Genomic DNA, 26282 nt, shown 5'->3' on the forward strand with positions numbered 1-26282 from the left:
CTCTGAGGGACGAAGAGGAGGAGGAGGAGGAGATGGTGGTGTCGGAGGAGGAAGAAGAGGAGGAAGAAGAGGGCGACGACGAGGAGGAGGAGGTGGAGGCGGCCGATGAGGACGATGAGGAGGACGACGAAGAGGGAGTACTCGGGCGCGGGCCGGACCACGACCGGGGCCGCGACCGCCACAACCCCCCCGGCTGCCACCTCTTCCCGCCACCGCCACCACCGCCGCCGCTGCCCCCGCCGCCGCCGCCCCCGCCTCCAGGTAAGCGGCCGCTTTCACCCCCCCAGCCTCTGGTGGAAGCCACGGGCACGCGAGACCGAGCGGGGGCGAGACACCCACCGCGCGACCGAGGCGAGGTGAATCCGGGGCGCAGGGCGCCGTCTCGGGCCAGTAGCCCTGCAGCTGTCCGGACGGCCTGGGCGGCGGCGGGGCCAGGCCTCCTCCCCTCCCCCGCCGCCGCCGCCGCCGCCGCCCCGGCTGGAGAACGCTGGGAGCGAGCTGCGCGCGCGGACCGGGCCACTTGGTCGCGGCTTTCGGGGGAGGAGGAGGAGGAGATTTTTTTTTTACCCTCGGCGGGGAGGGGGTAGGCAGGAAACGGCCGAGGCAAAGCCAGGGCCCCCTCCCTGGCTGAGCGAGGGACCGCGGAGACCCTGGCGGCCGGACGGCGGCGTGGGGGGAGGGGCACGTGGGGGAGGGGCAGCAGCGCGAGCGCCCCTCGGGCTTCGGCCCCGGTGGGGCTGGACTGAGGGAAAATCGGGCTTTCGCGGGTGGCGCAGACCGTGTCCCAGTCTCCCTTCTCTGAGGAGTTGGGAAGGCGAGAGGGTGACCGTATACATGGGATCCCCCCACCTGCGGGGATTTTGTGGTCTGCCAACTTAGGGGTGTGCGGTAGCACTTGGGGAGGGGTCGTGTGGATATTTGTGGGCGGCTGATGAGTAGGGACAGTTGGTGTTCACACTACATGCAGACCACTTCCTGGAAATAGACTTGATCTCCCCCCATGCCTCCCAACTTATATTAGGGAGAGCGGCGTCACTAACGACTAGGGTGCGAGAGAGTGCTGGCGAAGCCAAAATCCCCCCAAACTCCACCTCCTTAGTCTCCCCTGCCCTGGAGTCTTTTGTGTCAAGTGCGCCCCCCTTTGACCCCATCAGTCTGGGGTGGCCGAGCTGCCCAGCTGTGGCTCTCACGTGGCTGCCATTCCCTGTCACTCTTCCGCTAAAACCACCCGCAATCAGACCTCGTTGGGGGGCGTGAACTGTCCATCCAGCTGTTTTGCAGCTTGACCATCACTCTGAACCCCTCCCTCGGGATGACGAGCCACCCGGCACTTTGTGGGCAGCTCCACCAACGTTGCAGGGGACGGTCGCTGCCTCGCATCAGGCGCCCAGCGGGGGCCCCAATCAGACCACCTTCTAGTTGGGTTATTTTCTAATCTTTTTTTGGATAGGCGAGCATTACGCTTTTCAAATCCACTGCTTGAGAAGTGGAAGGGGACATCCACACCCCCAGACCTCTAGGTACCATGTAGCATACATGCACTTAACTTCAAAATGTCTACAATCATTGTCTTTGTGAGACTATGGAATTGATCTTTGTGCTTTATGTGGCAAATCCTTAAGTCTTGCTGAGACTACCTTTGATGGAGGGAGTGTCGGGAGCTTTCCAGTGGAGGTGGGTAGTGGGGGTATGTCTAAGAGAATCAGGATATAAAGTCTTTTCCTCTTTTTTTGGTCCAGGCTTGCTTGAAAAAGGGAAAAGTTTTTTAAAGTTATCTCAGAGCGCCCACTGATTGTGCATGAGAGAAAAGAAATAAAGAATCGGGAGTAAGGTTTATCTGGAAAACAGCAGAGGTGCTAAGTAGAGGGAAAGAAAGGCTGTCTGGTGCAGCGAGGGGAATGGCAGCTCTCACCTATTTCTATTATGAACTTGGGTTGTGGTATTTGGGGGTTTTGAACCCGGATTTGCGTATGTGAGAGAGAGGAAGATGAAAGAATCTTAAGGTTGAGATGGGTCTTTGTGTCAATGTTCCCTCCCCCTTTTTCTTCTTTGCTTTCTGAATAGATGAGAATTGTCAAATGCTTTAAAAAAATAATAAGTATTTTTTTAATTTAAAAAAAATTTGAAATCAAAACTCACCATCCCTCTCTCCCAGGGCAATTTAATCTCGCTTTGCCCTCCAAGTCAAATGAGTGACCCAGATACACCCCTCAGATGACTTACTAAGTAAGGTAAAACTTTAGGGAAATATTTTTAGTCTGTTAATTATTTCTAAGTGTGGGGAAAAGAACCCTCTTCTCAGGGAGTATGTTCAAGTTGTCCTCCTTCACCCTTTTCTAGAATATGAATTTTAGATATTGGAGGCTTCTATTGTTTTTCATTCTGACGGCTTTGATTCTCACCATTTTGTTTTACATTCTTCCCCAAGACCGATTTTATCCCTTCCCCCTCTTCTCCAGTCTCCTTACATTGTTAAACGTTTTAAAATAATAGCACTCGTGTTGATGGGGGAAGGGAACAAGCAGGAAGCCAAAAACTCATTTCTTCTCCCTCCCCCTTCTGGCGAGTCTAGAGAAATAATATAACATAATATATAGATGTGATTCCTCCGGGGTGGGGGTGGGGATGGTTGTGGGTGGTGCGGAAAATTCTGGTAGTTTCTTTGCAAAAGGCCTGAAAATCCGAACCCACCCCCTGCATGCAATACGCATGTGCAACAGACCTATTATGGTGGTTCGTTGTGGGGGGAGGGAGGGGAATTTGAGAAAAAATAAATATATGTGTGAGAGATTGATGGTGAGATTAGAAGAAGAGAGGGGCGGGCGAGAGGAAAGGCTTTTCCTGTGACTCCTCCTCCTTTCTGTGGCTGTCAGGCTCCGCCCCCCACTCCTCTCCAGCTCTGTCTTCTCCAGATCCAAGCCAGATATGTGGGAGAGTCTGGGCTCCAGGCCAGCATTGAGTGGCTGGTGAGACAGAGGTTGGGACTTAGATTTGCTTTATTTCTTTTCTCGCCTTTATGCTTTTGCGTCTTCCCACCACCGACATCTTCCCAAGTTCCGAAACCTATTGATAGAATGGGGAGAGAAGTTAACAGGCTGTGAAGTTCCAGGGCCTGTGCCCCTTAGCCCCAGCTGGTGGTGATATAGGCCATTTCCCTGATCTTTAGCCAGCTGGCCTGCCCTCACCACTGCCCCAGCAGCCTCTGTTTCCATGTTCATGTTAGCCAAAGTCCCTGGAGTTAGGGAGACCTCGCGGCTGGGGCAAGACCTTTTAGCAACTTCCTACTACTGTGCCCACTATTTTCACAACCCGGCCTGTCTACACCATGTGCTTGCAGACACACTCCTAGAGGGCCTTCCTACACAAGAGTAAAGGATGCTGGAGTTAGGAGGCTAGGTAGCATTGAAAGGAGAAGATGCCTGGATTCTGAGGAAACTGAGGAGGCCTGCAGTGTTGTTATGGCTAATTTTCCGTTGGTTGCTTGGGGGGGGGGGGGGGGACAAGGATTGTGTGTCCTCCAGCAAATGGCTGGGCCCAGCCTAGGCTCTACCCTCCTTCAGCAAGCTGCCTTTGCCTGAGGCAGGACAGGTCTGGCTGGTTGGTCTAGTGCTGAATGGGGGAGGGAGGCAAAACAGGGCTCCATGACTTGTGTGGCATCAATGTCTTTCTCCAAGAAGGTTAAGGACACCCAAGCCTTCACAGACTGGCAGGGTTCTTGAGCATAGAGTTGGGTGGACATCAGGGAAGAACCTGACCCAGCCTTCTGACAGAGACATCTGGGGAGAAAGCCAGGGACTGAGCCCTGCTGAAAGCAGATACAGGCTGTGCTCTGTATTTATGTTCATCAGTATATGTGTGCATTTGAGAATGACAGGGCCATGTGTTTGCACCTGTATCTTTATTTAGGTTTCCCTTACTGCTCCATAAGGAGCTCTGGTAGCGTAGTGGTTACGAATCAGGCTGCGAACCTTAAGACCAGCAGTTCGAAACTACCAGCCGCTCCACCGGAGAAAGATGAGGCAATCTGCTCCCGTAAAGATTTACAGCCTCGGAAACCCTGTACAGGGTCACTATGGGTTGGAACTGACTCAAAGGCACGTAACAACAACAACTGCTCCATAAGAATAAGAATTTTGGGCACTAAATATAGAGATGAATGGGGAAGGGAAGGGCTCCTGAGTTCTCAAAGGGAGCAGAGGTAAAGGAATAGATTTGAGGGCAAATTACAGGATACTTTGGAAAAGGAGACAGGGTTAGGTAATTGTAGATACTTTTCTCCTGTAGAATCAGAGTGTGATGAAGGACCAGACACTATGATCTTGTCCACAAGAAGTAAAAATGACCCGCTAAGGCTTTCTTTACTTCCAAGGATATGTTGCGGATGACAGGAGGCTTGATTATCTGAGGAAATATAAATTGAGGTTTCCCTGGTCCCCAAAAGGACGTCAGAGCCCCAGGGTGTTAGTATGAGAACCCAGGTGTCCAGCCTTTGGCTCGCCCTTTTCGGCATCTGGCTAAAGGAGCTGCCAGTTTGTGTCTCCCCACTCCAAGTTCTGGGGTCAGGCCAGGCCAGCAGCTGGGCATGGCTTCCCCAGTTCCTGGGCAGGATGCCAGCTGGCAAAGTAAGGGGGAAGGCAGAAGGCGCCCTGGCGGCGACTGAAAGGACCTGCCACAGTCAGAGCTCATGGCCTAGAGCCTGGTCCCTTGTTAGGAGGAGGAGAGAAAAGGGAGTGGTTTGGCTGCTCTTCCCTTCTGACCCCTGACTTCCCATTCAGAACCAGAGCATCCCAGAGTATCCCATAATACTCAAAACACTCTCTGTTTGCATCCAATGGAGGAAGGCAGAGTTTAGAGGAGCTAATGCCCAAGTTCCTAGAGAGTGGGAACTGAGGAGGTAAAAAAGAATAAGACTGAGAGGCTGCACAAACTGAGAACCTAGAGGCTTAGACATTCTGGTGTTCTTTGCTCCAGATAAGGATGACATTCGGCTGCTGCCTTCAGCGTTGGGTGTGAAGAAAAGAAAACGGGGACCCAAGAAACAGAAGGAAAACAAACCAGGAAAACCCCGAAAACGTAAGAAGCTTGTAAGTATCAAAGACTCCTGTTTCTACTGCAAGTCTCAAAAGAACCATTCCCTATTTTTAACACAGCTTCCTCTTTGGAGCTCTAGGGGTGCTATTTTGCCTCCTCAGTCATGGTCCAGGGACCTTCATTTTCTCTGGTCCTGATCCCTTAGGGAAGGGGAGGGAAGGGGGGACAGTGAGGAAGAAGTCTTGAATTCAGGAAGACCTGAGCCCCTTCCCCTCCTACTGGCTTCTATCTTACCTCAGTACAACCTACTGAAGAGCCCAATTATTGGATGTACCTTGCCATCCTAGTAAACAGAAATGGTGGAAACACAAGCCCTGCAGTAGACTGCATCAGTTCAGGGCATGGCAGCACTCTGTCTTCTTGGGCAATTTATTTAGCTCTCTTGTACCTCAGTTTCCTCATCTGTAAAAAGTAGAGAACTATTTATTGCCAAGAACAGATCCTGGTACAGGGTAAGTGCTAACTAAATGCTATTTTTATTTTAATCCCTTAGGACAGTGAAGAAGAATTTGGCTCCGAGCGAGATGACTACCGGGAGAAGTCAGAGAGTGGGGGCAGTGAATATGGAACTGGACCAGGTCGGAAACGGAGACGGAAGCACCGAGAAAAAAAAGAAAAGAAGACCAAGCGGCGGAAAAAAGGGGAGGGAGATGGGGGACAAAAGGTGAATACAGTTAGGGAGCAAGGGTGAGAAATTGGTATGAAACACAAACATGAGGATGGGAAAGCCATAGTTTCTGAGGGGTAGAAATTGGCCCAGAGAATGGAGCAGGATATAAGAAAACCTAGGGAAGTTGATAGGGTAAGTGGAAGGGAGGGTATGAAGCCCCAGGATAGGGACCAGAAGAACATCCACCTCACTGAAAATACATCTCTTCTAGCAGGTAGAACAGAAGTCATCAGCAACTCTGCTTCTGACCTGGGGCCTGGAGGACGTGGAGCATGTGTTCTCTGAGGAGGATTACCATACGCTCACCAACTACAAAGCCTTTAGCCAGTTCATGAGGTGGGACATGTTTGGAGGTTCCTCTTAAACAGACACTCTTAATATTGGGAAGGCCCTGGACCCCTCTGAATCTGATGAGTGCTAAGAAAAGGGTACTTCAGAAAAAAATTATGAGACTTACACATGAAACTCTGTGTGTAATTAAAGTCGTTTCTCAACTTCTGAGGATCTATAGACCCCACTTGAGGACCATTTACTCAGAGGTTGTAATTCCAGTATTAGGTTGGGAAATTCTACCAATAGAACGGAGATAGGACTAGAGACCCTTCCTTGTTCCAGCAGATACATTTTTTCCCAAATGACTCCTCTAGATTGGAGTTGAAACATACTATTGGTGTCCCCAAATTTCCTTTAATCCGTTACTCCCTCCTCTGCCCTACTTTTTGTTGTTGTTGTTGTTAGATACCATCAAGTCAGTACTGATAATGGAGGACAAACTGCTGATGGCAGAACCTGAGCTTCAAATGTTCTTAAAGTAGAAGAATAGCAGAGATGCTTTTTAGGGAGGAGGCACTTAAACATATTTTAAAGCTCTGGTGGCAACGTGCTGAGCTTCAGGTCCTATCTCTCATTTGCTAGCTCTATCATGTTAACTTCTTTGACGCTCAGTTTCCTCATGTACTTCACAGGAAGGAGCCCTGGTGGTATAGTGGATTACGAACTAGGCTGCTAACTGCAAGGTCAGCAGTTCCAATCTACTAGCCATTCCAAGGAAAAGATGAGGCTTTCTGCTTTCTTAAAGATTTACAGTCTTGGAAACTGTATACAGTGTCGCATGAGTTGGAACTGACTACATGGCACATAACCACCATTTCATTGGAGTCTTGTATGGACTTAATTGGATAATAAATGAAAGCATTAGACAGTGCTTTTAGATACTACATTTAGTCAGTACATTTTAGTCACTATATTTAGTCAGTACATTAGACGGTACATTTAGTCAGTACATGTCCTATAGGAGTATTCAGTAAATTTTATCTGTCATTATTAATGTTTGTCTCACCTACCTCACTGCTAAAGACACGCTTTTGTCAGCAAAACTTAGGAGGTGTGAGTGAACAGAGGGTTACCCACGTCCTCACAAGAGCTTGACATCTCACCCCAAAGCAGAACCAGCATAGTCCATCTCTTTCAGATTCCAGCTGATGAGGACTTCCCTTAGAGCTTACAGAACTTGCTAGTAATAAGAGAATCGTAACAATTCTTAGTAGTATTGTGAGGATGAAATAAATAATATATATGAAAATAACTTATATACAAGAAAGAAAAACATCTATTTTTTTTTCTTCAAATTTAGGGGTTTTTAAAAAATTGTATTTAATTATGGTAAAGCAAGGTTTAATATTTATCATATTAACAGGAGGTAGAGGGACTTCATGTCCTCCAAAGACTGCCTCCAATTGATGTTATTCTTAATGGGACATATTTTCACCACCCAGGAATCCTGGCTTGTATGTAGACTTAATTGATGATGGGCGGTGGCAGTATTCCCAGTCCATCTGTGAGGGTCTAAGTCCTTTACTTCTCTATTTACAGGCCCCTGATCGCTAAGAAGAATCCTAAGATCCCAATGTCTAAGATGATGACCATCCTTGGAGCCAAGTGGAGAGAGTTCAGCGCCAATAACCCCTTCAAGGGGTCAGCAGCTGCTGTAGCAGCGGCAGCGGCAGCAGCAGCAGCAGCCGTAGCTGAGCAGGTGTCAGCTGCTGTCTCATCTGCCACCCCTATAGCACCTTCCGGACCCCCCACCCTTCCACCACCCCCTGCTGCTGATATCCAGCCCCCACCCATCCGAAGAGCCAAAACCAAAGAGGGCAAAGGTAAGAAATGGTCCTCTTTCAAGAATTGTCACCCCGCCCTCCAAACTGCATGCTCTCCAATTAAAGTCTAGAACACTTTTGCCTTCCCAGCCCAGATTGCTGAAGGATAAACACTTTCCAGAAAAGCTATCTTAGTGAAACAGTAGCCCTCTGAGATGAGTCCAGAGGCCTCTGTGATCTGCCTTATTCCAATGTGTGCATGACCTCTGCCTTTCCTTACCCTCATTCCTCATTCAGGTCCAGGCCACAAGAGGCGGAGTAAGAGCCCCCGAGTGCCTGATGGACGTAAGAAGCTCCGGGGAAAGAAGATGGCACCACTCAAAATTAAACTAGGGCTGCTGGGTGGCAAGAGAAAGAAGGGAGGCTCGGTGAGTGGCCCTTCACTATCCACTAAACTCTTGGGGCATGCAAGGGCTTGGGACCCAGACACATGGGCCACAAGGGAAGCTGGAGTGGGGGGCCTAACACCTGGGGAGGGGAGCGAAATCAAGTTGGCTTCGTTGACAGCCATGGGGCTATGGACAGTATGTTTTTCAGAGTGATGAGGGCCCTGAGCCAGAGGCTGAGGAGTCAGACCTGGACAGTGGCAGTGTCCACAGTGCCTCAGGTCGACCTGATGGGCCTGTCCGTACCAAGAAACTAAAGAGAGGCCGGCCAGGAAGGAAGAAGAAGAAGGGTAAGGGATGTTAGCTGTGTATAATCCTGGCTGCCTGCCTCTCACTCCTTCATTGTCTTTCTTATTTTCAATTTTAACTTTTCTATTCAACTCTTTTCTCTCTCCCTCCCTCCCCTCCCTTTATCTTTCCCTCTCTCTCTGATCCCTTTTCCTACACTGGGGTATATGACAGTCCTGGGCTGTCCTGCAGTGGCCGGGGAGGAGGAGGTTGATGGCTACGAGACGGACCACCAGGATTACTGTGAGGTGTGCCAGCAGGGTGGGGAAATTATTCTGTGTGACACCTGCCCTCGTGCCTACCACCTCGTCTGCCTTGATCCTGAACTTGACCGGGCTCCTGAGGGCAAATGGAGCTGCCCTCACTGTGTGAGTACCTGGTATCAGTATCTTACGACCCTCACAGACCCATTCATCTATTTTCTCCTTGGTTTCATTTGTCCTCTTCCTGTTCACCCCCTGTGCAGCCCCCTCACACACACACACACACACACACACACACACACACACACACACACAAACGTACTTGGACTTCTGAAGTAACAGATGTTTACGTGTCCAGGATCCTAGTTTCCTCCTTTATCCCATTCTTTTGTTCTCCAAATCAATGTTTTTAGAAATGGAGGTATCCTGTGCCTTAACTCCCACTAGTTTCCTTTGCCACTGCTAAGATTTAGGTGTCTTGACTTGCCTCTCTTTCCCAGTCTCACTCCTTATCTCTTTTCTTCGGTTTGTCTCACTGTCTGTCCTTGGCCTCCCAGGAGAAGGAGGGGGTACAGTGGGAGGCCAAGGAGGAGGAAGAAGAATATGAAGAGGAGGGAGAGGAAGAAGGAGAGAAGGAGGAGGAAGACGATCACATGGAGTATTGCCGTGTGTGCAAGGATGGAGGGGAGCTCCTCTGCTGTGACGCTTGCATCTCCTCCTACCACATTCATTGTCTAAACCCTCCCCTGCCTGACATCCCCAATGGGGAGTGGCTGTGTCCGAGATGCACTGTGAGTATAGCCATCTTCTATTATTCATTCTCAGGTCCTGACCTTCCCCCAATTCTAGGGCCAAATGTCCGGTCTTTCATTCATTCTCTATTCTACCCCATATTTAACCTTGATGCTCTTGTGGGACCCCAATCCTTGTGCTGTAACGTTTGGCTCTTTCTACCTCTCTTTCCCGCCTCGTGTATGTGTTCATCCTGAAGTGCCCTGTGTTGAAGGGTCGTGTGCAGAAGATCCTGCATTGGCGGTGGGGGGAGCCACCTGTGACAGTGCTAGCCCCACAACAGTCGGATGGGAATCAAGATGCCCCAACCCCTCGCCCTCTTCAAGGCAGATCGGAGCGAGAATTCTTTGTCAAGTGGGTAGGCTTGTCCTACTGGCATTGTTCCTGGGCCAAGGAACTTCAGGTACAAATGTCTCCTACCCCTAACCCCTGTGACCCCACTGACTGCATTCTCACTGTATCTCATCCTATTATTACCTGGTCTTTGTACCCTTTGCTTTCTCTCATTTCATGCCTCTGATGCTCACATACTACCTTACTTTCTTAGTTCCATATATGCCTCTCTTGGCTTCAGGCTTTCTTCCCTTAGATTTAATATAGCCATCTTTTTGTATTTTAAATCAATACCCTCAATCTTATTAACCCTATTATTTCCTGTCTCCTTTTGTTTATTATACCCAACCAGGCCCATCTTCTGACTCTGTTGTGTCTTTCATTTTACTCATTCTCCTGCTTTGACTTTTACTTATTGTATCTCTCATGCAAACTCTTTAATACTGCTGTTTCCTCTTCCCATTCCCTCTGATGACCTCTTCTCTATCCTCCTGGTCCCTCTGGATGTTGTGACTATCGCTTTTCCCCCCTCCTCTCTGCCCCACCAGCTGGAAATCTTCCACTTGGTAATGTATAGAAACTATCAACGGAAGAATGACATGGATGAGCCCCCACCCTTGGATTATGGCTCTGGTGAGGATGATGGCAAGAGTGACAAGCGCAAGGTGAAAGATCCACACTATGCCGAGATGGAGGAGAAGTACTATCGCTTTGGTATCAAGCCAGAGTGGATGACTGTCCACCGCATCATAAACCACAGGTAAATACTTGGCTGTGGAAAAAGCTTTCTTGTGAGAGGACACTATCCTTTCTACATTTACTTGTTGATTAACAGAATACTTAATTGATCCAACCTTGATCACCCCTGCTACAGCCCCGGCCCTTTTGGCCTGGTTTCCTCTGAAAAGCTGAGAGGAGAGTCGAGCCCAGCATAGCGTCTTCTGTTGTTGCTTCCTCTATTTTTCAGTAGCATAAGAAATGACATGAATCTGGGAATTGGGACATGAAATCAAAACACTAGAAATATTATAAACCTTCCAGATCAGTGTTTCTAGCATTCCTTTCTTTATAATACTTACTACTACCTTACATGTTGCTGTTATTGTTAAGTGTGATTGAGTCGGTTCCGACTCATAGCAGCCCTGTGGTTTATGGTTCACAGTCCAGTGCTTATAGTATAGAGCCACTGCACTGTACCATATATTTATTTTTTAAATTTCATTGCCACCTTACCAGATGGATTGTGAGTTTCATGAGAATAGGTTCTTTTGTCTGCCTTGTTTACTGCTGAGTCTCTAGTCCTTGGAACAGTGCCTAGCACAAAATCAATGCTTAATAAATACTCACTGAGTGAACGGATGATGGCAAAGCCGAGTGTTGTATTGTGACAGCTGATTTTCAGAATATCGTCCTGAAAAAGTTAGGATGGTACTTTAATCATTCCTACACTTCTTCCAGTAAGCCATCATTGAGAATCTGCATTTTGTCTGGTCATTGTGTTAAACAGGACTTCTTTTTATTTGTGACCTGTAAAAATTTTTTCCTTCTCTTGGCCTTCTGCTCCACAGTTTGGATAAAAGGGGAAATTACCACTATTTAGTGAAATGGAGGGACTTGCCGTATGACCAGTCCACATGGGAGGAAGATGAAATGAACATCCCTGAATATGAAGACCATAAGCAGAGCTACTGGAGACATCGGTAAGGGAGCCAAGGCATGGCTTAGAGGGATACTGGGGATAGGGGCATCAAAGTAAAGCCTCCATAATCAACTGAGATGCATTACGAATATATCTAATCTTGAGTTTAGGGTAATGAGAACCTGGGCTGGCTTGTTTGAGGAGTGTTTGGTTAAAAGGTAATGTAAGGAACATAAATTAGATCTGGCCTGAATGATGAGGAAGGGGGTGCTCAGGAATGAGGAGGATTGACTGTGAAGGTGAAATCCAGGGAATGAGGATAAAAGAGCTGGGCGAAAATATGTTACTGAAAGTGGAAAGAAGATCTGAAATAACTTCAGAGGGGGAGAGGAGCTTCCTAAACACCAGGCCTCACTCAAGAACACTCTTCTCAGAGAACTAATTATGGGGGAAGATCCTGCCCAGCCACGCAAATATAAGAAGAAGAAGAAGGAGCTACAGACTGATGGTCCTCCCAGTTCTCCTACTAATGATGTAAGTCTTCTCACTTGAACTTTCTCCAGTTTCTAGAGCCACAGTGACTGGAGGTTTCCCTGGGCCTACTGATAGAACTTCCTAGAATTTCAACAGCCTCTTTGAGCCAGCAGCTCTTCTTTCAATAGTCACCTTGCCCCAAGAGTGGCTGGGAACTTTGGCATAAGAGTCAGAGAGCTAGTAAAGGTTGCAGCATGCATTGTTAGCCTTTCTCCATGCTGGATGTTAATTTAAGGAAAGTAGCGGCGGTGATGGAGAGGGAGCAGAAATAAGGACTGAAAACTAGAACTTTCATAAGTTCAGACCATGGTAGATGGATTTGTAATCCAATCTCTAGTCACAGTGCCAGGAAAGAGGAGATCAAGACCAGAGGAGGTACTGACTGTTCCCTTGAACTTTCTTGACTCTACAGCCTACGGTGAAATATGAGACTCAGCCACGGTTTATCACGGCCACCGGTGGCACACTGCATATGTATCAGCTGGAAGGGCTAAACTGGCTGCGCTTCTCATGGGCCCAAGGCACTGACACCATTCTGGCTGATGAGATGGGTCTGGGCAAGACCATACAAACCATCGTCTTCCTCTACTCACTCTATAAGGAGGTGCTGGCTTCTAGGGTGTCTAAGTGGATCAACCAGGCTGAAACCTAGCCTGGCCTAGGGAAGGCAGAAGTGGAGGATGAAGATAAGGGGATGGAGGAGGTGGGTGGCAGACAAAGGTCTGGAGTAAATATAATATGAGCTCCAAACCTAACTTTTAGTTTCCCCTTCCCCCTGTTGATTTCCAGGGCCACACAAAAGGTCCCTTCCTGGTGAGTGCCCCACTCTCTACCATCATTAACTGGGAGCGAGAGTTCCAAATGTGGGCACCTAAGTTCTATGTAGTCACATACACGGGTGACAAGGACAGTCGGGCCATCATTCGTGAGAATGAATTTTCTTTTGAGGACAATGCCATCAAAGGTGGCAAGAAAGCTTTCAAGATGAAGGTAAGCCCCTGTACGTCATATCCTCAAAGACCTTCAAACTTGTCCTTTCTTTGCCCAAACCAGGATTTTAGTTCCTTTATTCCCCCACTCACCTTTCTCCATCCTTTCCTTTACTTTCTGCACTCTAATCCTAGAGATATAATAGGTACTCACAAGAGCATACACAGATCTGTGATTCTCTCTATTTGTGTCAGTACTGAATATGTGGGGTGAAGTTTGGGGACCAAGTTCAGTAGTCCCTGTGTGGAATCAAAGTTGGAGGATAAGATGATTAGTTCCCCTTGGATGTTCCAGTTAGTACGAGGTGTCTGGGTAAAGAATGGAGGCTGAAGGTCATTGCACATGGATGCTAACACAGCCAGAGGGCAATGGTTTTATTGGCAGAGGGAAGCACAGGTGAAGTTCCATGTTCTCTTGACTTCGTATGAGCTGATTACCATTGATCAAGCAGCACTGGGCTCCATCCGCTGGGCTTGCCTCGTTGTGGATGAGGCCCATCGACTCAAGAACAACCAATCCAAGGTGACTAAGAGTCCCAACCTCCAGAAATATGAGGTGTATGAACTCCCACTTGCTCTTATCAAAAAAAGCTTAGACTTCCTAAACCTGATGGCAGGGAATCTCTGGGGATATATGCACAGGTTGGAAGAGGGAGGAGACTAGGGATCTTGGACCTGTGATCTGGAGAGAAATGGGAGGTGGGGACAGGAAAAGTTGGATGTTGTTTACCAACCACTTGCCACTAATGGGCTTTCTCTCGCCTTTCCTTGTACCATCTTCTAGTTTTTCAGGGTCCTCAATGGCTATAAGATAGATCATAAATTACTGCTGACAGGGACCCCATTGCAGAATAATCTGGAGGAACTCTTCCATCTGCTGAACTTCCTCACCCCTGAGAGGTTTAAGTAAGTAGCTCTGTAGTTGTCTAGAGTATAGAATGAGAAGTTGAAGGGCTGACAAGATGAGCTGGTGGAAAATTAGAATAATGCCCAAGGTCAAGGGCAAACAATCTGACATCCTGTTCATTTCCTACCTTCTGGCTGCTAGCAACCTGGAGGGCTTCTTGGAGGAGTTTGCTGACATATCCAAAGAGGACCAGATTAAGAAGCTGCATGATTTGCTGGGGCCACACATGTTGCGGAGGCTCAAAGCTGATGTCTTTAAGAACATGCCAGCCAAGACAGAACTCATTGTTCGAGTGGAACTGAGCCCCATGCAGAAGTGAGATGCAGGATGGGCTGTCTGGGCTCAGGGCTGGGGATTTAGTGGCACTTTGCAAGAGTTGGTGACAAGTGCTCCATCATCACCATTGCTTCCTATATTATCTCTCTTCTATGCCATCACCCTGGCCTTTAGGAAATACTACAAATACATCCTGACACGAAATTTTGAGGCCTTGAATTCACGAGGTGGTGGGAACCAAGTGTCACTTCTCAACATCATGATGGATCTTAAAAAGTGCTGCAACCATCCATACCTGTTTCCTGTGGCCGCTATGGTGGGTACAAAGCTTAGAGAACTAATTAAATGCCTGGTTCATCCTCTGAATACTGGGAGGAATTAAACACAGGAGAGAAGTAGGAACTTGTAAAGTTTGGAGGCTGGATTTGGACATATAGCTATCTAGACAAAATATCATTGAGGGTATATTTTATGATCCTCTTCTCCGTTTATTTTCTTTTCAGGAGTCTCCAAAACTTCCCAGTGGGGCTTATGAAGGTGGGGCACTTATTAAGTCATCTGGAAAGCTTATGCTGCTGCAGAAGATGTTGCGGAAGCTGAAGGAGCAAGGACACAGAGTTCTTATCTTCTCACAGGTGACTTATCCCCTTACTTCTTTCTTTATTATTCCTTTCTTTCTGTTCCCTTTCCTCACCATCCAGACTTTAATTCCTAGACACTGCAGAGATAAGGTGATGACTCCCTTAAGAATTTCTGCTGTAGGCAGTTCAATTTTTTACCTCTGATCCCTGTTCTTAGGGCTCTGGGAAGTTGTTTGGCTTATTTTAAGCAGAATGGGAGACGAGTGAACCATATGCTTCTTTAGAGAGATCAGAGGTCTCCTGGATTGGTACTATTTCTTAACTTTATTGAGGGATGAAGAAGCACAGATCCTTTGGAAGTCTAATGAAACCCATGGGTCTGCTCTATCCTCAAAATGCACGATTTTCTACAGATTTTCAGAGGGTTCATAGAGTCCCCTGAAATCTTTACATCAGAGAAGAGCTTCTGTCTTCAAAGAAGTGATCTTAAACCAAGAGAGTGTTACAAGAGTGTGGAATGATGAGAAGCTGGGTTCTAAAGGAGGCAACAAAGGGTCAGGGGTGATATCGGGAGCACAAGACAGGACTCGCTACAAGTGCAAAGATTGGGTTAGAGTAAGAGTAAAAGGATAGTTACAATAGACAGAGTCCAGCCCTGTGCTGTCTTATAGGCACTTATTGCCCATTATTGTAGACATCTTCCTTTTCTCTTGCTCTAGATGACCAAAATGTTAGACTTGCTAGAGGACTTCTTAGACTACGAAGGCTACAAGTATGAACGCATAGATGGTGGAATCACCGGTGCACTGAGGCAGGAGGCCATTGATCGGTTCAATGGTGAGGTGTGGGGAGACACCTCAGTTCCTTTATCAGTGTGGGAAGCCTGAGAAAGAAGACCCTTGGGATGAGAGTGGGGGCCACAGCATGGGGGATAGTCGACATCTTGGTCTTTGAATCGGAGATCATCTGGGAGTAACTGGATAGAGCTACTGGGTATAGAAGAACCTGACCCCCTAATTCTTACCTCCTAGCTCCTGGGGCCCAACAATTCTGCTTCCTTCTGTCTACCCGAGCTGGGGGCCTGGGCATCAATCTGGCCACTGCTGACACTGTCATCATCTTTGATTCAGACTGGAATCCCCATAATGACATCCAGGTGGGAACTCAAGTCCTCTTGGGGGCTCTACGTCATTTGCCAGGGAGACATGGCCTCAAAGAGAAAGGTGCCATGCTCTGGGATCAGAAATCTCTTCAGGGGTACAAGACCCTTCCTTCTCAGCTTCCTTCCCTAGCATGTCGGCAGCTTCTCCCCTAACCACCCCAACTTTCTACTGTCCTGCAGGCCTTCAGCCGGGCTCATCGGATTGGCCAGGCCAACAAAGTGATGATTTACCGTTTTGTGACTCGTGCATCAGTGGAAGAGCGAATTACACAAGTGGCCAAGAGAAAGATGATGCTGACACACCTGGTAGTGCGGCCTGGGCTGGGCTCCAAGGCAGGCTCCATGTCTAAGCAGGAGCTGGATGACATCCTCAAATTTGGCACTGAGGAGCTGTTCAAGGATGAAAATGAGGGTGAGAGCCTCTTTTGCAGCTCCCTTAAAGCAGCCCTGTGCTCTCTTATAGGCACTTCTCTTCTGAAACTTCCTGCAGAAAAACTCTTCGATGTAGCCTTTAAAGAGCCTACTTTTCAGTAATCCTTGGGGGAAGGTGGTCTCTTTCTTTTTAAAAGAAAGCCTCTCAAGGGAAATACCTTTTTCTCCAGAGCTCCCATGAAAAAGAATTAGTGTATAGGGCTTTCTTCTGATCTGTCTAACGTTCTACCCAAGATTCTGATTGGAACCAAACTTTTCGTTTGTATTCCCCATCTCTACCAGGAGAGAACAAGGAAGAGGATAGCAGTGTGATCCACTATGACAATGAGGCCATTGCTCGGCTTTTAGATCGGAATCAAGATGCAACTGAGGACACTGATGTGCAGAACATGAATGAGTATCTTAGCTCCTTCAAAGTGGCACAGTATGTTGTTCGGGAAGAAGACAAGGTGAGAGGGTTTGGAGCCAGACACTGGTCTGAGATGGTTTTTGAAGAGCAGTATCCTATTCTGAACCTTGGAAAGAGGAGGATCCCTTTTTCTTATTTTTTATTTATTCTTTTATCCTATACCCAGCAAAGAGTATTAGTGGCCTTCTAAGGAGCCCTGGTGTGGCACTGTAGGATAAGCATTGGATCACAAAGTCAGTTTGAACCACAAGGCCAACAGTTCAAACCTACCAACTGCTCCTTAGAAACCCTATACAAGGTCACTATGACTCAGAACTGACTCAATGGCACAGAGCACCAACAGCAACAAATTCCTGATCTAATGAGTGAGGCCAGACTTTGGAGAGAGACTTAGGTACAGAAAGTACAGGTAAACACAGAAAGGTGTCGTCTAAATCAGTGTAGGAAGAAGGCAGAAGGGATTGAAGGTGAAATTTAAAAAAGAGAGAAGGAGAATAATTTTTCAGGAAAGAGATGAAAAATGTGCCCTGTCTAGGAAATGTGTACAGAGTTGAGAAGGAGATGTAGGAACAGTGGGACAGGATGTGGCTGAGACAAGAGAGTAAGGCTTTTGTTTGGTGGTGGAAGGACTGGGTGAAGAGGAAGCCTGCCATTTTCCTTCTGCTGCCCTTCAGATTGAAGAAATTGAGCGGGAGATCATCAAGCAGGAGGAGAATGTGGATCCTGACTACTGGGAAAAGCTGCTGAGGCATCACTATGAACAGCAGCAGGAGGACTTGGCCCGAAATCTTGGCAAGGGCAAGCGTGTTCGGAAGCAAGTTAACTACAATGATGCTGCTCAGGAGGACCAAGGTGAGGACTTCACCAGCTTACAGAAGTGAGAAAGGAAAAAGTGATGATGAATAAGGGCTTAAAGGCTATGGGAATTTGGAGGGAAAGAGAGAGGTCTAGAAGTTAAGACCCTGCTAAAGAGAGAGTGATCTGGAGGACTCAGCAGGTACTACCTGGAGGCTAGGTGAGTTTGCAGGAAATGTAAATTATCCATGGTTGTACAAGAATACATGAGTCTCAATGGAAAGGGCCTCAACATAAGCTTACCCAGGGAGTCACCACTGACCTCTGACCCCTACAGATAACCAGTCAGAATACTCAGTGGGATCAGAGGAGGAAGATGAAGACTTTGATGAACGTCCTGAAGGTGGGATATGTTTTCCTGGCTGTCTACCCCAATTCTTCCTATTTTACTTCCCAACTTCCTTTAAACCCACTGTTTTTGTACAAATGAAACGTATTATCTCATAGGAAAATTACATATGTTAGATAAGCACAAAAGAACAAATATCCATTCTTTCTTCACCCTGAGATAACCAAATGTTGTTAACATGTTGGGTATATATAACCATGAGGATGAAAGGTTAAGAAAGGTTATGTTGTTTTACCTTCCCACCAATGATCTTGACCGCATGAAATAGTTTCTATGGGTTTTTCAATATGACTTAGTTATTTCAGACTCACTGTGTTAGTAGTTTTGAAAGTGTTTGGGATAAGGTGAGAAATGACACAGGCCTTTCCTGTGTTCTGTATTTGTGGGAATGAGGTCTTAAGATAACTAAAGAATACAGAAGGGTGTGTTGCACTCCTGCCCACCTCCAGGACGTCGTCAGTCCAAGAGGCAGCTCCGGAATGAAAAGGATAAGCCATTGCCTCCACTGCTGGCTCGAGTTGGGGGCAATATTGAGGTGAGAGCTGGGCCCAGAGCCCACTGAGTTCTATAAGGAGAGATGAGGGCCACAGGGTTGGGAAATTGAGGTCTAGGTCACTGAGAGTCAAAAGGACCAAGAAATGAGGTGCTTGGTTACTCATTCCCTGCTCTCTCCTTGCCCCATCATCAGGTGTTGGGGTTCAATACTCGTCAGCGGAAAGCTTTCTTGAATGCTGTGATGCGCTGGGGGATGCCACCTCAGGATGCCTTCACTACTCAGTGGCTGGTGCGGGATCTGAGGGGCAAAACTGAAAAGGAGTTTAAGTGAGTATGTGTGAAACAAGGCTGGCTGCATTAAAGGGTAAGAACTTTGGGAGTTGGGAAGTTACTTTCTTCCTCTTGGCCACCATATGATGTAACCTTACTCAACTGATCATCACCCCTCCTTGTCATATATTTCTTGGCTCCGTTTCCTGGGCAGTGGGCTCAAGCTCCTCCACCTCCCCTCATACGAGCCTAGAGTAGAGAGGCCTGGCTTTCTCCTTATGGGAGAGGTGTTCGAGAAAGGAGCCTCACCCAAGCTGTCTTAGCCTTACAATTACTTAACTACAATAACCTAGCAGGGGAGCTGGTGAACAGGATGAAGAACTGACTGATGGGGCCTGGGAACAAAGTACCAAGGGCAAGGAGACAGTGGGAATAGAGGAAGAAAGGCAAGTGGGGGAGTTAGGATTTGAAAAGCGGTGAATGGTAAGATTGAGGTATCTATCCATCAGGTTAAATAATCTGTGCTTCCCTCACCATCCTGTACCCTTTCTGATGCACCTCCAATTCTCATTCACTCCATGTTCCTTAGGGCCTATGTATCTTTGTTCATGCGTCATCTCTGTGAACCTGGGGCAGACGGCTCTGAAACTTTTGCTGATGGGGTCCCTCGGGAGGGACTCAGTCGCCAGCAAGTATTGACCCGTATTGGAGTCATGTCTCTGGTCAAGAAGAAGGTATCAGTTTTCCCTGCAACACAAAGTGTCTAGTTGGCCAGCTAGGCCATCTTAATCTCTGCCTTCCATCCCTGAGTTCTGAACTTGGGCTAGTGTAACATTTAGGGGAATGGAGCTTCCTAGGTGCCCAGTGCCTGGAATTGACCCTTCTCTATAATTCCTCTCCTTCCATCCCTCCCTTTCTCCCCACTCAGGTACAGGAGTTTGAGCACATCAATGGGCGCTGGTCAATGCCTGAACTGATGCCTGACCCCAGTGCTGACTCAAAGCGCTCATCTAGAGCCTCCTCTCCTACCAAAACTTCTCCCACCACTCCTGAGGCTTCTGCTACAAATAGTCCTTGTACCTCTAAACCTGGTAATGAGGAGTCAGGAAATGGTGGGCAAGACAGCCACAGGGGCCAGAGCATCCATCAGACTAGTGGGATGGAGTTGAAATGGCCTTTCTCACACTGCCTTCCTCCTGCAGCTACTCCAGCTCCAAGTGAGAAAGGAGATGGGATAAGGACACCTCTTGAGAAGGACGAAGCTGAAAGCCAAGAGGAGAAACCAGAGAAGGATAGCAAAATTGGGGAGAAGATGGAAACAGAGGTATGTGGATAACTGGCTCCCCATGAGGGGAGGAAATACAAGGGCCTTGAGGACCACAGGTTCATCCTGACTCCATTGTTTTCTTCTAGCCTGATGCCCCCAGCCCTGTCCCTTCACTTGGAGAGCGGCTGGAGCCAAGGAAGATGAATTTAGAAGATGATGTACCAGGGGTACCTGGAGAGATGGAGACTGAACCTGGGTACCGGGGGGACAGAGAGAAGTCAGGTGGGTGCATGGCCCTTAGAGTGGTGGGAGAGGATTAGAATTTGGGAGTTCCCTCTTCTGGGATCAGGGAATGAGGGTGACATCCTCCCTTCCTGTCCCTTACCGCCTCCCACAGCCACAGAGTCGACGCCAAGAGAAAGGGGGGAGGAGAAGCCGTTGGATGGACAGGAGCACAGGGAGAGGCCGGAGGGGGAAACAGGGGATTTGGGCAAGAGAGGTAATGGGTAGAAGGACTGGACACCTGAGTCCCTGAGGGAGTTAGGGGAGGTGGCGTCTGGGGCCAAATGCCTGGGGTCCTGGGTGGGCAGCTAGAGGGCCAGTACAGTACAGGTAGTAGAGAGGAGAGCCTGCCCATTGCCCCATCTGCCCTAGCAGAAGATGTGAAAGGGGACCGGGAGCTTCGACCAGGGCCTCTTCGAGATGAGCCACGGTCCAATGGGCGACGTGAGGAGAAAGCAGAGAAGCCACGGTTCATGTTTAATATCGCTGATGGTGGTTTCACAGGTATGGGAGCTCTACTCACTGCTACCTGCTCTCACTGAAAGTTGCTCCTTTTCATAGACTTCCTTTTTTTAGCCTAAGGCTTAGTAGGCCTCCTACCAGACCCTTCCTGCCACCTCTCATTCCAAGTATCATCCAGTGGCCTGATGCATGCTGACTCTGATCCCTGCTTTGAATCCTTAGATGGACCTTCTAACTCCAAAGCCAACTTTATTCTTTTTTTCTTCTTCTAAATCTTGCTTATTTTGTTGTTGTTGAGACCATACAAAAAAAAAAAACCCCATCAGTTTAGTAGTTTTTTGTACCTGTACTATTTAGTACCATTGGTAACATTTTTTGAGTTGTATAGCCACCACTCCTCGGAAACCCTATCAGGATCTCTATGAGTCGGAATCTCCTCGTCGGCACTTAACAACAACAGCTACTCTCCCTCTCCTTTTCTGAGTTGTTCCTCCCTCATGAAATGAATTCACTGTCCCTTAAGTTTCCTATCTAATCTTTAGGGTTGCTGTTGTTAATTTGATCCCATAGAGATAGTGCTTAAAAGTGCTCAGTACTTTTTTCACTCAATAAGCTAAACTACGTGGAATCCTGGTGTGGTGCTGTATGATAAAGCACTGGACTGCAAAGGTTGGTTTGAACCACATGGTCAGTCATTCAAACTCACCAGCTGCTCCTTGGAAAACCTATACAGGGCCGCTATGAGTCGGAACTGACTCAGCAACACTTAACAACAACAAAGCTAAACTATAGTTCCATTTTAAGATGACTTCAGGAGTAATTTTTGGTTTAAGATTTAAAGCTAAAGGGACTTCAGAAGTTTCAGGAGTTAATTCAACCTCCCAGAAGTCCAGAGTTAATGAAAATTTGAAATTCTCTTTTGCATTTTTCCACTTTTGATCTGGAATCTTCTATGGGGTCTTTGATCAGGAGGAAAAAAAATCCAGAACTATCCAGTTCTTTAGGTCCCATGGCAAAGAAGGTTGTTTATGGAGGCAGTTAGCCACATAGTCTACGTCTTCATCCTATTCCTAACTCTTTTTCTTCCTCTCTTGTTCTAGGTGAACAGAGACCAATTGTTGTGCCTTGGGGTGGCAGTTTGCAAGCTTTAAAGACCCCAGGCACTGCACAACAAACTGGGAGGTAGAACAGAGAACTAAACACATTATTAGGTCAATTAATTGGGATGTCCCATGTAAACCATGAGGTCCTGGTGTGGCGCTGTAGAATAAACATTGAACTGCTAACTGCAAGGTTGGTGATTCAAACCTTCCAGCCACTCCTGAGAAACCCTGTACAGGGTCACTATGAGTCAGAACCAATTCAATGGCACTTAACAACAACAATGAAACATGACCCTAAACCTCCAAGTCAATTAACCAAATTCCATGTTTCATGTGTACATAAGCAGCCTCAGCTACTACTATTTTTTTTTTGGTCATTGTTGAAAATATGTTACATAACTCTAGCCAATTCAGTTTTTTACAGGTCCATAACTTAATGACAACAGTTAAAATTATTGGCTGTACATCCTAACCTTTGATCAATACAATTTTTCTGTCAATTTTAATCTCCCTTTTTCCCTTTCTTTCCATCCTCGGTAACCACTACTTTTTCTTACTGGCTGAGTGGTGGTGGTGTTGTGTTGTGGAGTCGGTTCTGACTCATAGCAACCCTGACTAGGGTTTCTAAGGCTGTAAATCATTACAGGAGCAGAAAGCTTTTCTTTCTCCAGCGGGACAGCTGGTACTGCTGACCCTGAGTTTAGCAGCCCAATTCGTAACCACAATGCTACCAGAGCTCCTCACTGGCTGAGTAGTATACTATTATATACTGGCTAAGTAATATATCCCATTTTATTTATCCATTCATCTGTTGTTGAACCTTTAGGTTGTTTCTACCTTTTGACTATTGTGAATAGTGCTACAGTGAACATTGGTGTGCAAGTCTCTTCGAGTCTTTGCTTTCAAGTTTTTTAGGTATATACCCATGAGACCTGGTGTGGTGTTGTAGGATAAACACTGGGCTGCTAATTGCAAGGTCATTGTCAGAGTCCTGGTGTGGCACTGCGGGCTAATGCAGTGGACTGCAAAGTTGGTTTGAACCACACGTCAGCAGTTCAAACTCACCAGCTGCTTCTCGGAAACCCTATACAGGGTTGCTATGAGTCTGAACCAATTCAGTGACACTTAACAACAATTTCAAGGTCAGTAGTTCAGACCCACCAACTGCTCTTGGAAATCTTGTACAGGGTCTCTGTGAGTTGGAATTGACTGGATGGTACACAACAATACTGCCACATAGGAGTGAAATTGCTGGGTCAGATGGTAGTTCTATTTTTAGCTAATTGAGGAACAGCCACACTTGTTTTCCACAATAGCTTTACCACTTTGTATTCCCACCAGCATTGACTAGAATTCCAGTTTCTCCACATTCTTGCCAACATTTGTTATTTTTCTGTTTTGTCTTTTTAATCTTAGCCAGCCTCATGGGAGTGAAATGGTATCTCATTGTGGTTTTGATTTACATTTCTCTGATATCTAATAATACTGAACATCTTTTCATGTGTTTGGCCATTTGATTGTTCTCTTTGGTGAAACATCTATTCAAGTTATTTTCCCATTTTATGATTGGGTTATTTATCTTTTGGTTGGTTGATAAATTGTTGAAGTTGTGTTTTTTGTAATTTGATTATTATATTCTTGCCAGACATATGGTTTCCAAAGATATTCTCCCAGTTGGTAGCTTGCCTTTCTTTTTTTTGATAAAGTCCTTTATGAACAAAAATTTTTCATTTTTATGAGGTCCCGTTTATTTATTTTGTTTTTTGCTGTTTTAGCTTTTGTAATTATACCAGATAGTCCATTGTTGAAAGTTAGGCTTGATAGGCTTGCCCCTACTTGTTCTAAAAAGTTCCTGTCTTTAGTTTTTACATTTATGTCCTTAATCCATTTTGAATTTGTATTTTGTATGATCCTGTTCCATTTTTTCCACATGTAGAAATCCAGTTTTCCCAGCACCATTTATTGAAGAGGCCATTATTCCCCTATAGAATGCAGTTTGTATTCTTGTGAAAAATCAGTTAACCATAGATGTGTGGGTTTATTTCTAAGTTCTCAATTCTATCCCATTGGTTCATGTGTCTTATTATACCAGTATCAAAATATTTTGATTACTGTAGTTGTATAATATGTTTTAAAATTAGGAAATATGAGCCCTCCTACATTGTTCTTCTCTTTCCCTATTGTTTTAACTATTTGGGGCCTCTTACTTTTTCATATAAATTTGAGAATTATTTTTCTATTTCTGTAAAGAAAGCTGTTGGAATTTTTACTGAGATTGTGATGTGTCTAGATTGCTCTGTGTAGTATTGAAATCTTAATGATACTAAGTCTTTCAATCCATGAACATGGAATATCTTTCCATTTATTTAAGTCTTTTTAAGTCTCTTTCTTGTTTTTAGTTTTCATTGTACTCATAAATCTTTCCCATCCATGGTTAGATTTGTTCCTAGGCATTTTATTCTCCTAGATACTATTATAAATGGAACTTTTTCTCTAGTTTCCCTTTCAGATTTCTCATTGCCGGTATATAGAAACCCAACTGATTTTTGTTTGTTAACTTCCTACCCTATAACTTTTCTAAATTCCTCTATCAGCTCTAGTTTTTTTGTGGATGCTTCAAGATTTTCTACATATAGGTTCATATCCATGAATAGATCAGTTTACTTCTTTTCCAATCCAAATACCTTTTATTTTTCTTGTCTGGGTAGGATTTCTAATACAATATTGAATAGAAGTGTGAAAGCAAACATCGTTGTTCCTGATTTCACGGGGAAAGTTCTCCTATAATATTGGCTATTGGCTTTTCACATACAAGTGGGCTTCAAAAAGTTCATGCAAAAATGCCATTATCTTTCTATTTCATTTTTCCATGCACTTTTTTGAAGCCCCCTCATGTGCTCTGAATCATATTGTAGAATGTCCCGTCTATTCCAATCATCAATTTTATCAGATGCTTTGTCTGCACCCATACAGATGTTCATGTGATTATTATTTTCCATTGTTCTACTTCTCCAGCACCCTATACAGGTTGTTAAAGAGTCAGACCTGACTGATGGCACTTAACAACAACAATGATACGCATTACATTGATTGTGTTTCTAATGTTGAACCATACTTACAGTCCTGAAATAAATCTTGCTTAATCATGGTGTATGACTTTTTTACTATGTTGTTGGACTCTGTTTGCTAGTATTTTGTTGATGGTTTTTATATCTGTGTTCATTAGAGATATTAGCCTGTGATTTTCTTTTCTTTTGGTATCTTTGTCTAGTTTTAGGTATCAAGGTTGTTTGCTTCAAGAATGAAGTAAGGAACATTCCTTCCTTTTATATCTATTGAGTGAATTTAAAACTGATTGGTGTCAGTTCTTGAAATGTTTGGTAGAGTTCCTTCACTGAAGCATATCTGGTCTAGGACTTTTTTTTGTTGTTGGCAGCTTTATGATCACCGATTTAATGTTTTCATTTGTGGGTCTGTTGAGACTTTCTGTTTCCTCTTGAGTCACTTTGGGTAGGTTGTATGCTTCTAAGAATTTGTCCATTTCATGTAGATTATCTAATTTGTTGCCATACAGTTCATAATATTCTGTCATAATTTCCTTTATTTCTGTCAGGTTAGTTATAATGTCACCTCTTTCATTTTTATTTTGGTTATTTCAATCTTTTGTCTTTTTTTTTTTTTTTTTGTCAGTCTAACTAAATGTTTATAAATTTTATAAATCTTTTCAAAAACCAACTTCTTGTTTTATTGATTCTATTCTTTTGCTTTCAATTTTGTTTCTGCTCTGATCTTTGTTATTTTGTCTTCTGATAGGTTTAGGTCTAGTTTGCTCTTTCCTTTTTAATTCCTGGAGTTTTTAAGCTTCCACTATGGATGGAGTCCTGATGTGACACTATAGGATAAGTGCAGGACCACAAGGTCGGTTTGAACTATAAGGTCAGTGGTTCAAAGTCACTAGCCACTACTCAGAAACCCTACACTGGGTCCCCATTAGTCAGAACTAACTTGACGGCATTTAACAACAACAAAAATTATATTTAATCCTACTTTTAACATTGTTTGCAATTAATTTTATTCCTAACCCCTCACCAAATCCTTTACTCCTTTCTTTTAAGGAACTCTTTTGTCTTCTATTGTTTATTCCATTTCCTCCTCTCCTATAGTTTTCTCTTGGGCTGGATGTGATTCTCAAGCCCCTCAGCCCCCTTCTGTCTGCTGTCCTCCTTTCAGAGCTTCACACATTGTGGCAGAATGAGGAACGGGCAGCTATTTCCTCTGGAAAACTCAATGAGATCTGGCACCGAAGACATGATTATTGGCTTCTGGCTGGGATTGTCCTGTATCCTTTAAT

At 45.7% G+C, this 26282-nt stretch overlaps 1 protein-coding gene across 2 annotated transcripts in view; it reads left to right on the plus strand.

Moving 5' to 3' along the window:
• Positions 1 to 6: 6 nt before the first annotated feature.
• The window catches only part of CHD3 (chromodomain helicase DNA binding protein 3), a 30420-nt gene continuing 4144 nt past the window's right edge, over positions 7 to 26282 (plus strand). Inside the window, exons 1-35 of one of the 2 annotated variants that reach the window (XM_006863393.1) lie at positions 7 to 261; positions 4972 to 5084; positions 5585 to 5755; positions 5973 to 6097; positions 7634 to 7917; positions 8155 to 8285; positions 8443 to 8593; positions 8766 to 8959; positions 9352 to 9585; positions 9786 to 9989; positions 10468 to 10679; positions 11488 to 11619; positions 11993 to 12092; positions 12505 to 12696; positions 12882 to 13082; positions 13467 to 13604; positions 13866 to 13987; positions 14130 to 14303; positions 14439 to 14580; positions 14768 to 14899; positions 15565 to 15682; positions 15877 to 16001; positions 16188 to 16419; positions 16722 to 16888; positions 17523 to 17700; positions 17981 to 18046; positions 18502 to 18587; positions 18741 to 18874; positions 19407 to 19551; positions 19746 to 19908; positions 20020 to 20141; positions 20231 to 20366; positions 20482 to 20583; positions 20742 to 20870; positions 26162 to 26270. In XM_006863393.1, the coding sequence (XP_006863455.1) occupies positions 33 to 261; positions 4972 to 5084; positions 5585 to 5755; positions 5973 to 6097; positions 7634 to 7917; positions 8155 to 8285; positions 8443 to 8593; positions 8766 to 8959; positions 9352 to 9585; positions 9786 to 9989; positions 10468 to 10679; positions 11488 to 11619; positions 11993 to 12092; positions 12505 to 12696; positions 12882 to 13082; positions 13467 to 13604; positions 13866 to 13987; positions 14130 to 14303; positions 14439 to 14580; positions 14768 to 14899; positions 15565 to 15682; positions 15877 to 16001; positions 16188 to 16419; positions 16722 to 16888; positions 17523 to 17700; positions 17981 to 18046; positions 18502 to 18587; positions 18741 to 18874; positions 19407 to 19551; positions 19746 to 19908; positions 20020 to 20141; positions 20231 to 20366; positions 20482 to 20583; positions 20742 to 20870; positions 26162 to 26270 (5393 nt within the window). In that variant the 5' untranslated portion in view covers positions 7 to 32. Of the gene's footprint in view, positions 262 to 4971; positions 5085 to 5584; positions 5756 to 5972; positions 6098 to 7633; positions 7918 to 8154; positions 8286 to 8442; positions 8594 to 8765; positions 8960 to 9351; positions 9586 to 9785; positions 9990 to 10467; positions 10680 to 11487; positions 11620 to 11992; positions 12093 to 12504; positions 12697 to 12881; positions 13083 to 13466; positions 13605 to 13865; positions 13988 to 14129; positions 14304 to 14438; positions 14581 to 14767; positions 14900 to 15564; positions 15683 to 15876; positions 16002 to 16187; positions 16420 to 16721; positions 16889 to 17522; positions 17701 to 17980; positions 18047 to 18501; positions 18588 to 18740; positions 18875 to 19406; positions 19552 to 19745; positions 19909 to 20019; positions 20142 to 20230; positions 20367 to 20481; positions 20584 to 20741; positions 20871 to 26161; positions 26271 to 26282 lie in introns of those variants that run through there. The other variant, XM_006863394.1, reaches the window with a different exon arrangement.

Source organism: Chrysochloris asiatica, unplaced genomic scaffold (genome assembly GCF_000296735.1).
Source record: "Chrysochloris asiatica unplaced genomic scaffold, ChrAsi1.0 scaffold00054, whole genome shotgun sequence".
In the NCBI taxonomy this organism is placed as follows: Eukaryota; Metazoa; Chordata; class Mammalia; order Afrosoricida; family Chrysochloridae; genus Chrysochloris; species Chrysochloris asiatica.